Source organism: Cuculus canorus, chromosome 20 (assembly GCF_017976375.1).
Source record: "Cuculus canorus isolate bCucCan1 chromosome 20, bCucCan1.pri, whole genome shotgun sequence".
In the NCBI taxonomy this organism is placed as follows: Eukaryota; Metazoa; Chordata; class Aves; order Cuculiformes; family Cuculidae; genus Cuculus; species Cuculus canorus.
The window spans coordinates 4,893,744-4,906,013 of NC_071420.1; the positions used below are offsets into that span (position 1 = coordinate 4,893,744).

At 48.9% G+C, this 12,270-nt stretch overlaps 1 protein-coding gene across 16 annotated transcripts in view; it reads left to right on the forward strand.

The window, feature by feature from the left end:
* FAM222B (family with sequence similarity 222 member B) overlaps positions 1–12,168 on the forward strand; it is a 41,983-nt gene extending 29,815 nt beyond the window's left edge. For 9 of the 16 annotated variants that reach the window (XM_054084844.1, XM_054084850.1, XM_054084847.1 and 6 more), the window contains one exon: positions 3,431–12,167. In XM_054084844.1, the coding sequence (XP_053940819.1) occupies positions 3,431–5,016 (1,586 nt within the window). In that variant the 3' untranslated portion in view covers positions 5,017–12,167. Of the gene's footprint in view, positions 1–3,430 lie in introns of all 16 variants that reach the window. The other 7 variants (XM_054084854.1, XM_054084856.1, XM_054084855.1 and 4 more) reach the window with 5 other exon arrangements.
* Positions 12,169–12,270: the final 102 nt, after the last annotated feature.

Consider the following 12,270-nt stretch of genomic DNA (forward strand, 5'->3'; position numbering starts at 1 on the left):
CTGACAAGTCAGTTGGGATACTTGAGGCAAGACCATTTGGGCAGTGTCTGCAGCAGCAATGCTTAAAGGATAGGGAGAAAAAGAGGGATTTTCTGTGCCAGTGGTGCAAAGCCAAGGTGAAAGGTGCTTCTTGGAGGGCTTAGGGAGTGAAAGAAGGAGAGGAAAGCAGGTTGAGGTGGAATATGGGGCCATCAGCTAACACTAAGTCTTTCCTAGGAGCAAGGGCTCTCTCTGTAAAACCTGCAGGGAAACTGCTGCAGTTCAGGTTTTTATGCAGAAGACTGGCACAGCTGTTTTTCACTTATCCCGACATGGATGCTCTCATTAGGGGAGGAATCCTGAAGGCCTGTTTGTGTTTTGTTTAGTGGTAATGAAAATCTATCTGTAGGCAGTTTTAAAAGCAGTGGGGTTTAAAGCCTTGATGTGAAATGTACTTAAAAGATGCTACATTAGTGCTGAGGTGAGGCAGAGGAATATATCGCATTGCATGATAAAAATAGCTCCGGTGGTGAGACGCACGCAGGAATGTGACCAGACGCATTGGTTGCCACGGGATTAGCGGGATGTAGACTCGCAGCTCCCCGATCGATCAGGGTAATTGCTCATCTGCACTGCTTTACCTTATAGGAAAGAGGAAATAATTACTTTTTAACCAAAGCATTCTGCCTTGCGTTTACCATCAGGTAACTTTGTGAAGCTCATCCTGTTGTTTTCTTAACGTGGCTTGCTCATCTGCCACCCTCCTTGGCATTTTATGGCCTGATCTGGAATTCTTGGACTTGCGCACGGATGAGGAGTGCTTCTAACACCAGCATCTTCCTTCGGTCTATTCCAGCTGGTTTGCGTTTTTACTTAATAACCAGACCTAATTGTTCTTCACTGGTTTGTGGATATTTGTGTGGAATAGTCAGACTCTTGCTCACCCCGCGATGCCTTTCTCCTAATTTTTTGCTGCCTTAATGAATCCAATCATCAAATCTTGCTTGTGGAACGATTAACGAAGCACATATTAAGCAGCACCTTGGGAACTTTAGAAATACATCACCTTGGTCAGGCCTGAGTGGAATGGCTGAGTTAGTCCGCAGTAACAGGAGCGCAATCTTAGCTGTGTGCAAAACAGGCTCTGTTTGAAATGGAGTTGGTTTCAGAAGATCCTATCCAAGGGATTTAAAAGACGGTGTGCCATCTGGTACGGTGCCAGGCTTGATGTTGGTTCGTCATTTCAGGTGAACCGAGGGGTTATTTTTTTCTCGTCAGAGGAAGATTCAGGATTACAGATGTGCTGTAACTGATAGCTGCAGCCTGTTCAAACATCGAGCTGCTTTCTAAAAGCTTCCATCACAATTCCTGTGCAACGGAAAAATAGGTGCTTGGGTAGGAGAATATTTAGTGTATCTGTTCATTGTTTATATTTACCACATAGCTTGCTGATACGCTTATAGAAACGTAAGCCAGGCTGGGAAATTTCGATGGTTAAGATGTCTTAAAGAATCTACTTAATTTCTCATCTGAAAAGCTTTATGTGACAGTGGCCATAACAGTAACGGTACAGATGGGGTGGATTCCTTTGTCCGTTGTTGATGGATGCTTGACTCATGGCGAGTTGCGAGGGTCATCTCCTGGGGAAGAAACAGAACGGAATGAGCATGGGCAGTGCTAAAAATGAAGGTTGGGAAGCTCGTGAAGGCCTTGGCCGCTGAGGTGAGGTAATACTGGCAGAGTCCGTTGGGAGGCTCCTCTCTCCATTAGGAGCAGAGCAGCTCCCTCAGAAGGACAGGCAGAACCCACCTGCCTGCAGCCACAGGGACAGTCAGGATGAGCAGCGAGGACGGTCAGGTTCACATCACACAAGCATTTCCTTTGCTAAGAGAAGGGGTGATGTGTTCGGACAGCACAGAGAGGGAGGTGTAACCAGCGCCGGGGAACGTGCTATGCTAGGATACAAGACAACCTGCTTGCAAAGCTGCTCGTTTCACAAACAATATTTGTGTAATTACCCTTTCTTTTGCTATCCATCGTATTTTCCGTCTCCTGGCCTTTACTTTCTGAAAGCAAATGCTCTTAGAGCAGTGGTGCTCTCCCTCACCTGCAGAGACGGGAAGCTGCAGGATGTGGGGACGGCTGGTACTTGGGCTTGAGCTGTTGTCGGGAGGCAATTTGTTTAAGAGATTCAGAGGTGGATTTTCAAGAGGAGGGGCTGTTTGCTTGGGAGCATCCAGTTCTTTGCTGGAGCATTAGATTTCCTTGGCTCGGGGGGGCCGGGTGCAGGGCTGGGCTGCTTTTGGGCTCTGGAGGAGCCAGCTGCTGCATTTCCCGTGTTTTCAGCACAGTAGCAGATGATATGGGGATGCGAAAAGTATTAGAAAAAAGGATGGGTGTTTTTTTCCTGTAAACTATTGCAATGGAGGGGGGGCTGAAATCAAGCACGAGCCAAATTGCCTTGTGGAAGCTGCACGCCGTTATTTGAGATGATAAAATCACTTGTAAAGCGGTAGTCCCATAGGAGTTAAGCAGCAGAGCTGTGGGAGGGGACGGGCCCAACTCCCCGCTTGGAATACAGTTGGCAACAAGCTTCCCTAGATTCCTGAAGTTCTCTCCAGAAGCACTTGGAGCTTGTGGGTGAGGTAGGTATCTGGTAATGGGAGTAAGTGAAACCACACCTCTGTCTCCACAAGGCTTTTGTCTGTCTGGGAGTAGCATCTCTTTAATCTGTGAGGTAATCGCGTAATTTTGCCGTGTGCATCAAGGATGTTGTCCTTAGCGAAGGTGCCACACTGAAAATCCAGCTGAAGAAATAATTGCACACCATAAAATAACACACGTGTAGCCTCCTTCCATTTGCTAAACTTGGACTGACAAGGGTTTCCTAATGGACAGAGAGACACTCACAGTGCTTTCAGATGTCAGCAGCTAGAAAAGAACGCGAATGTAAATGGAGGCTTGAGTTGAAGTGCTTCAGATGGTTCCCACCTCAGCGTTACACGGGTTTAATGTTTAATTTATAACTTTCTGCTTTCTGAATTACACGGTAAAGATACTGAGAGTGGCTCGAAGACAGCCTGGGGGAGACAGCTTTAAATTAAGAGAATAGAGACTGGCCCACCACCTCAAGCCGTAAGAAATATTCCAAGCTGGAGACGGGCTAGTGTTTATAGCACAAACCAATATTTTTTGTCCAACTGTAAGCACACTGATCAAAACACCGGCTTCGGTTTGCTCCCCTGGGCAGGTCTTGCCTTAAGCCGGTCTGGGGGAATGTGTTGTTCACCAAGTAATAAAGGGAATGAGGTTCCTGGTACACAATCTAGAAGATGAAGTTCTTGCCTCTTGATTCCTTGGAGGTTTTCTACCTTTGCCGTGCGACTGTCTTGCCCTGGGGTTGATCCCTTCCTTACCAGAATCAGTATTGACCAATTTCCTTTCTCCGCAGGGGACACTACACAGAAAATGAGATCTGCACAGTATCCTACCCCAGCAGAATTGGATGCTTATGCTAAGAAGGTCGCCAACAATCCACTGACTATAAAGATTTTCCCAAACAGTGTCAAAGTTCCCCAGAGGAAACACATACGCCGTACTGTGAACGGACTTGATACTTCGGGCCAGAGGTACAGTCCCTACCCGTCTCAGGCCACCACGAAAACCGGCCTCCTGGCGATAGTCAAATCTCCAGCGAAAGGAATCATCAAAGACTTTGACGGGACACGCACGCGTCTGCTGCCGGAAGCGATGATGAATCCCCCTTCCACACCATACGTTGCACCTAGCACTTTAACCCACCCGCAGGCGCTCGCTCGCCAGCAGGCTCTCCAGCATGCACAGACTTTGCCGCACCCCCAGAATATCCCGCAGCCACAGACTTTGCAGCACCCTCAGGGTATTCCACAGCCACAAAGCTTACCGCACCCTCAGGGGATCCCGCAGCCGCAGGCGCTGCCGCACCCTCAGAACATGCCGCAGCCGCAGGGCTTGCAGCATCCTCAGACCATGGCACACCAGACTCTGCAGCACCCCCCGAATCCTTTGCTGCAGCCGGGTTTACATGGAAGCAGAAAGATGCCGGATGCAGATGCGCCGCCGAATGTGACCGTGTCTACCTCAACCATTCCCCTCTCTATGGCTGCCACCCTGCAGCAGAACCAGCCGCCGGACCTGAGCAGCATTGTGCACCAGATTAACCAGTTCTGCCAGGCCAGGGCTGGCATTAGCACTACCTCAGTGTGCGAGGGACAGATTGCAAACCCCAGCCCTATAAGTCGCAACCTGCTTATCAATGCAAGTACCAGGGTATCTACTCACAATGTCCCTACGCCCATGCCTTCCTGTGTAGTAAACCCTGTCGACCATGCTGCTGCTGCTATTCCTCCTGCCTCTGTTAACGTGCCCATGGTGAATATTAACAGGGTGCCGCCCGCCTACCAGAATGAAATCAAATCGGTTGCGTGGAACCAGCACCAGCTCGCGCATCTGCAGCAAATGTGTGGGGATGCCGCTGGGCCTGCTGGTCTCACAGGGAAGCACCCTCAGAGAGAGATCGCGGGGCAGAGTTTTCCTGGCAAAGCTTCAAACTACCCTCAAGAACTGTGCATGGGCCAGTCGTTCAGCTTGAAGCCCCCCATCGAGAAGCCTACGCCTTCTCCGCCTGTGAACGGGTTGCAGGGACCCTTGCCATATACCAACGGGCACTATTTCCAGCCCATCTGGAATAACATTCTGCCCACACCCAACAGTGACAGCTCTGGGTCCCAGGACCTCGCCATGCCTTTCCACGGGGGACAGCCAGCAGGAGCGCCGCTAGATTGTGCAGGAGGAACTCATTACAGAGCTGGAGCTGGCCCATCCAGCCAGAATAATGTGATGCAGACCATGGATTACCTAAGCGGGGACTTCCAGCAGTCTTGCTTCAGAGATCAGAGCATGGCCATGCTGGGAAAAGTCCATCGGCCTCCCATGAACCGAGCACCTGAACCAACCGATAGTCGAAATCTTCATATTCAACACCCAGGGTATAGATAGGCTGCAGTCACTTTCACAGACAAAAAAATTATAGGTTTAGTCTTAATTTTAATTAATAAGCAAGGCGTTTTTAACTTGCAAACTTGTGTGATCATTATAGTAACCATCGGAAGAAGACATACTGTATATTTAAAAGCTTTGCTTACGTGTTACCTATCCTTTATGAATCAAATATTTAACATGCTTTTTGTTTCAAAGAATTTCATTACACTACTTCACGCCACAGCTGTTTCCTCACCGCAGAATCCCCTTTGTGCAGCTTTTGCCTTCTGCTTAGTAGCTGCTTGCCGGACTGATGTTGAGTTGCTGCAGGGTTTTCGCAGTTGCATCTGTTCACCGGCTCCGTCAAGAGCGAGGTAGTGTAGCTGCTTAAATTTCCATCTCAATTTCCTCTGAAGATTAAGAGCAACAGAGTTTGTCAGGAAGCAGGGCTTATTTTCGACTCGAAAGCCCATTTCATTAATGCATTAAACATTGACCATTTGCACTGTCTAGAGGCCTATTTAATTGAAAAAGAAGCCTATGTTTGAAAAGAGCAAGCTAGGGGTATGTATTTAGGCATTAATATAGGAAGAAGCTTTTCAGCTGTTTCTTGCTGAGACGCCCATGTTTATCGTTTAGACTTTGTCCAAAGTCAAAAGTCTCTGGCAGATTTCTCCGACACTTTTTGTTTTGTGGACAGGGTATGGAGGAGAGGGAAACGGCAGGTTTAGGATGAAGGCAGCACAGCTGCCGTAGGTAGCTGCCTTTTTGCTGCATCGTATTTTCCTTCCTCACTCCCCTTTCGCCAGCCTAAGAGCTAGCTTTGTCTGAACCCCTCGCTGCTAGGAGTCTGGCTGTCCTGATGTGAAGGGAATCCAGACCCACTGACAACTCCAAAAAGGGTTCAGCCGCTTCTCCGGTAGCTAAAATTAATTTCAGGGTGAGGAGACGTAACTCAAGCTCGTCTCCGGTGCAATGAGTGGGCGCGCGGGGCGGCGTGGCACGGTCCCGTTCCGGCGGCAGTACCGCTGGGACGGGAGGCGGTTGATCCCAAGCGAAGCTCCGCTCACGAGCCACTGTGGGACTGACGGTCCTGTATTCATCTCCGTCAAAATGCCACAGCAAATGAAATGGAACAATTCTCTCTGGGAATTAGCGAGGCTGTTTCTAACATCCCTTTTTCCCAGGGTCTCGGTGCCTAACTCCTCCTGTTCCTTTCCCACATCCCTTCGAGCAGCTGGTCGAGTCAGTGACCGCAGGACACTAACCACTGGGTAACCTCAGCGTCTCGTTCTCCTCCGTGTGCCGAAACATCTTTTCCCTCCTAACAGCCGAGTTTGTTGTGAGTAACCAGTTCCTCCTCTCTCTTAACGAGACTGATACTTGAACATAATGATCACAGTCAAGTTTGGAAATTAAAAAAAAAAAGATAATAAGAAAAGAAATAAATGCATTGATTCTTTCTATGTACACTGGCTAAAAAATATTGCTCTACACTGTAACTTTTAAGTGTAATATTTCTGTATGAATGTCGCCTGGTAGTGTGGGTTTGAGTAGCATTGCGTATGGGTGAACCCACTGGCCTCTGCCACCCACTGGCCTCCCTCACAGCCCTCTGGAAAACAAAGCCTTAAGTATTTGCTCCTTGAACTTTCCTTAACGAGCATGGTTTAAAATCTTACCCGACATCATACGAAATTGAGAGAAAAAAACAAAAAAAAAAAGGAAAAAAAAATAACAAGTTTTGAAGTGACGTCATAGTTGGCTTAGAGATTCTTAAAGAAGTTTTTCGTAAATGGGAAAATTAGCAAACATTTTATTTGTATTTTTTTAATTTAGACGTGTAGTCCTGGGCTGTAACAAATATTTAGGTTTCAAAGCTTAGCAGAGTACGTTTCCTGACTCCTCGCGTAAGTTGGTACACTTATATCCTGTCATTATTTAAATTCTTTTTAAGTGTACTATAAACCGTTCTTTAGTGGTAACTCTTTAGCAAAGTGAAGCAATTTGACTAAAGACGGATTAAATTATGTGTTGGCTTGTGTTGCCTTATATTTAAAAAAAAGGAAAAATTGCCTGATTGTGTTATGCCAAATGATAGCAACATGAAGTCCTAATTTATTGTTTATAATCGTATTCCTGCAGTCTTTGTGAAAACTGGTAAATATACATCTATGAAAGAACTAAACTCCCGAGGCTTTTCATGCAATATTTTTCTGAATCCATTCGATTGGAAGCCGAGGTGAAGCTGCTTCCCTGACAGCCTCCCCGTCGCCCACCCCATCCGCCCCCCGATCGACCCAGGGCTGTGCTATGACGTTAACCTTCCCCACCGAGTTAGTTCCTGTAAGGTGTTCTGCTACCTGAATACAGATCTTTGTACTAAATAAACTATTGGCCTCTCCTCTCTTCCGGAGCTGCTCATCCCGACTGTTATTAAAAGCTGTTTTTTCCCTCCTGCTCCTCTCCCGAGGGAGAGCCTGCGTGTGTCCCGTGCTGTGGCGTTGGTGGAAGCGGTTCCGTGCCGGCGAGGGGTTTGCGTTAGCGGTGGCAACGCACCGGGAGGTGCTGGGGATTGTTCCATGCGGACCGTCCCAGGTAGAGCAACAACCTTAGAGCCTTTGCCCCGGTACAGCAGGACCGGGATCCAAAGTAGTCCGGAGACTCATCCAGGTGGGACATTGCTTGAAAAATAGGAAACGTTTTACTATTAAAATCAACTTAAATGCTTCCTTTTGTTCTAGGAGTGGGATTTTTTTCTTTAAGCCGACCCCTTCCACTTCTCTAGCTGCCTGTTGCTGAGGGGCTCCTCTTCCTTCTCCTTGCCCGCTCCATGTCCTGTAAGGAGAAACGCAGCTGCTGGTCCTGCTCCTTCCCAGCCTCGGCGCGGGCACAGCGGATCCTGCCTGGGCATCCTGATGTGGGTGTCCCGCTTGCCGAGGGGGTGAAAGGGAGAGCGGGTGAGGCTCAAGCCCAAAGCTGGTGTGTGACAGGAGCTGTTCTCTTTTGGAAACACTTGAACACGCAGTTTTATTTCACGCCAAAACCAGAGTAACCTGAAGACCGAGCGTGCACCTTCCCCCTGGGCTCACCACCGCTCGCCTTCCCTTTCCGTCTGTCTCTTCGTCTGTGGGTCAGTGGCTTCCTGACCTCTGACTCCAGCACCGGGTTCCTGTTCCCCTAATGGATCTGAGGCGCTTGCAGATGACAGTTCTGCTCCTTGAGGGAAGAGTAAGGTATTTTCAGATGTTTTACTTATTTCTGCTGTCTCCCCAGCAATAAAATCTGTCCCATTTACTGTGCCAGACCAGTTTAGCAGAATACCAGTTTTCTGATGGTTCCTGGCATCTCCCTTGCCAGCCGGAGGTGGCCATCACATCCTAGGAGGGATAACGGCCTCAAGGTGCACCAGAGGAGATTTAGGTTGGATATTAGTTGTAATTTCTTTACTGACAGAGTTGTCAAGCACTGAGAGGCTGCCCAGGGGGGCGGTTGAGTCGCCATCCCTGGAGGAGGTTAGAAGACAAGAAGTTGTACATGGGGACGTGGTCTAGTGGTGGACGTAGCAGGGCTGGATTGATGGTTGGACTCAGTGATCTTCAAGGTCTTGTCCAACTGAAACTATTGTATGATTCTTTAAACATGGAAGCCTAAACCCTTCCACGAGGAATCTTCCACCTCCAGCATGTCTTTTGAGGAGAATCTTTGAAGCTGTTAAATCCCAAGCCCGGTTTGTTACAGCCCAAAGTTAACATGTCATAAAGACACTTGTGAGTTTTCCTTCTTCAAGCTAACAGTGTGCAAGATGTCTCCGTGGGACGCGGCTGCTCCCGTAGAAACCAAACAGAAATGCTCACTGGGGAGAGAACTGGGAATTGATGCTGCATTTCATTAAAGCACAGGCCGATTACAAACGCTGCTGCTCGTCTGCTAAGGGTATGAATAGTGTCTCTTTTTAATTTCATTTTGTCTGCAGGAGAAAGAAAAAGGCAGAAAAAGAAAGGGAGAGACCTGGTGCGTCTGCCCCTTCGGCTGGTTTGGTGTGGGGCGAGCGCGGGAGGCTGGCGTGGGCAGCAGCTCGGGGTGGATGCTTGTCCCAAAGGGAATTTGAGGAAGGGTCTTGGTGCGTTCCTGGGGTCTGAATGTGTCGGGCGTAGCCCAGAAAAGCACCAGGAAGGTCTGGGAAAATAGAAGTGACACAAAATCCCAGAGCATGAAAGATGCTGAAAGAATTATTGGAGGAGGAGTTGGGGAGATGGTTGAAGTCCTGTCAGAAGAGAGGGTTTTTTGACAACATCAGTGAGGGTTAGGGCTGCCCCATGCCCTGAAGGCTGGTTTCTCTGACCAGGAGGGTAATGCTATGGGGAGACAGGGAGCTGCTCCAGAAACCGGACCCAGCAGCTTCCCTGGACCGAGTGCCCTGCAAAGGGCTGTCCCAAATTCTGGGGTAATAAACTCCAAGTTTTGCTTATAAGATAACATTAAATACAAAATTTTAAAGTGAAGTCATAACCCTTTCTGGTAGACAGGAGTTGCGAGGGTTTTCTTTCCAGTGATCCTGCACCCAATTTAGGGCATGGAGCACGCGGGCTTTCATCTCTAACTGATACAACAGCTCAACCCCCATCTCCTCTGCGCTTTCCGCAAACAGGCGAGTGTCAGAATCCCTCTGATGGCAACCGAATACCTTTCATCCTGTGTTCACTGTTCAGATTCTAAGAAATCTATTTGGTTCCTATGTGCTTTTCCAGGAATTTGGGCTAAATCGGGCAGCTTAGCCCAGTCCAGCTTAGCCGGGAGGAGTTGGCTCTGCCCACAGGCGCTGCCGCTCCATCCAGCCAACCTGGGGAGTTTGACCTTCAGGATCCTCCTCTCTTTTGACTGCTGCGGCTCCTTCAGTGTCTCAGTTCTTCCTCTGTCCCCCAAAAGGAGGAATCCCTCCTGCGTAGCCTTTTCAGGAGGCTTTTACGCTGTCTTTGCTGTTAGATCTGTTCACCGGAGTGAGGATCTGATGGGATAATGAGCCAGCGGGGACCTCGATGTGAGCAGCCACTGCCTCCGATGAGGGGTTACCTGCAGCCACCACTGAGCTGAAAGCTACAGCAGAGTAAAATCCAACCTTTAAAAACTCCTTCTTTAGGGCCAAATAGGGTTTTCTTCCAAAGATTTAAGTGCTGTGTTGGTCTTTTCCCTCTAAACTGAGCTCACTGTGCCCCTGGGGATGGTGGGAGGATGTGAGTGTTGAGTTGGACCCAAGCGAGACTGCGCCCAGATGTTCTCTGCCAAAAAGAAGCAGCATGTCAACTCAGGATGGACGCTTGGAGAGGAGCAACTGCTGCAGGCGAGGTGAAAACCGGGAGCTGGAAAACAGTCCTGCCCAAAGTGGGGGTCCTGGAGGATCGCAGGGGAGTGGAGGAACCAAAGGAAAGGGGTGCTGGTTGAGCTTATGTTGGGCAACGCCTTTCAAGTGCTCTTCCAGTGCTCAACAAGGCCAAATTGCAATAAACTTGCTGGAGTATTTTATCTAATTAGCTTAAGTTAATTCCAAGGCAATTGGGTACAAATTGTTCATTCAGCGCAGACAGCTGCTGGCTCAAGAGCTGCGATAGAACTGACTGAAATCACACCGGGATTTAAACGGTCCTGCTGTAAAACCCTCTCCTTCACCTCCCCAACCCCTCAGTCCCGGAAGGGCAAAGGGCTGGGGAAGGAGCCCGGCTGGGTTTAGTAAAGGATGTGAAGAGCAAATGTGTCTGGAGTTGTTCTCCTTATGAAATATTAATGCCTGGTTGAGCCGTCCTGGCTGAGAAGCATCGATAATCAGCACAAATCGGGGCTCTGCTGCATCAGCAGATCAGAGAATCGTAGAATACTTTGGGTTGGAAGGAATCTTGATGCTCATCCAGTTCCATCCCTGCCATGGGCAGGGACACCTCCCACTGGATCAGGGGCTCCAAACCCCATCCAACCTGGCCTGGAACCCCTCCAGGGATGGGGCAACCTGGGCCAGGGCCTCCCCACACTCATAGTGAAGACATTCTTCCTTATCTCCAGCCTAAATCTTTCCAGTTTATACCCATTCCCCTTTGTCCTGTCTGTATAAGCCTTTGTAAACAGTCCCTCCTCAGCTTTCTGGTGGCCTCTTCAGATACTGGAAGCTGCTCTAAGGTCTCTGAGCCTTCTGTTCTCCAGGCTGAACAACCCGGAGAAGAGAAGACTCTGAGGAAACCTTATAGCGACCTTCCAGTACCTGAAAGGTGTGACATGGCCAAATTACATGGTTTGGCCAAAAAAAAAGTCTCCATCTCCATCCAAAGATGGTAAAAGGCTTTGGGGTTTCATGAGATGAGGACATGGCCATGTGGTTGGGGTCTTAAGCCACCAGTGGTCCACTCCCTGCACCCGGGGACTCCCTCTGTTTAATAATGCTCTGCTCTCCCTCCAGCATCCCAGGAACCACCCGGCCAGTTCTGAGTCCCGTTGGAGCGAGCTGGCAGGCTCTGAGCCTTTCGACTAAATCTTCAACCCACCGAGTTTCCAGGAAGTTTATTTTTAAACTTGATATTTGAGGCTAAATCTAGGAGGAAATCGCTTTTTCCACCCTCTCCCCCCCTGAATATGAAGAGCATCACCTCCTGCTGCACAGCCGAGGGATTTGCTCCCGTTTCATGCAAACACGGGAAGGTTAAGAGGTGCTCCAAGATCCGGCTGACATTTCCAGCCAGGCTGCGCACGGCGACGTGGCTCCGGGGTAAATGGAGCTGCCGTGCGGTGCTCATCATCTCCAAGAGCATCTTTGCCGGCGCTGGGAGCCACCGGAGAGCAAAACCTCACGGCAAAGTCACCTTTAGGATTGGAGAAGGGAAAAGAGCCAAGGAGGGACGGCAGAGCGATGGGAATCGCCGCTGTGGGGCCATGGACCCTGGCGCTGGTTTTCCTCCCAGCGTGGTTTTCAGGGCTCACAGCCAGGAGCTGCCACGCAGGCTTTTGCCGGCGTCGCTTGACTGCTTTTCCTTCATAAATAATCAATGGGTTTATTTCTTTTATGGTAACGGGTGTGCAACACGAGGCTGCCAACGCCGGACAGGACGTCTCCACACAGAGAGAGAGAAAGTGCCTATATACACATAAATATATAAATTAAAAGTATATAATTAAGATAAAATATTAAAAACACCCAAATAAATACATATAAAAATACAATATAAGCCCTGGCTGCTGCTTTTACCCTTTTGTAGCTCAGACGGAGTCGGTCAAGGAGGAAAAAAAAGT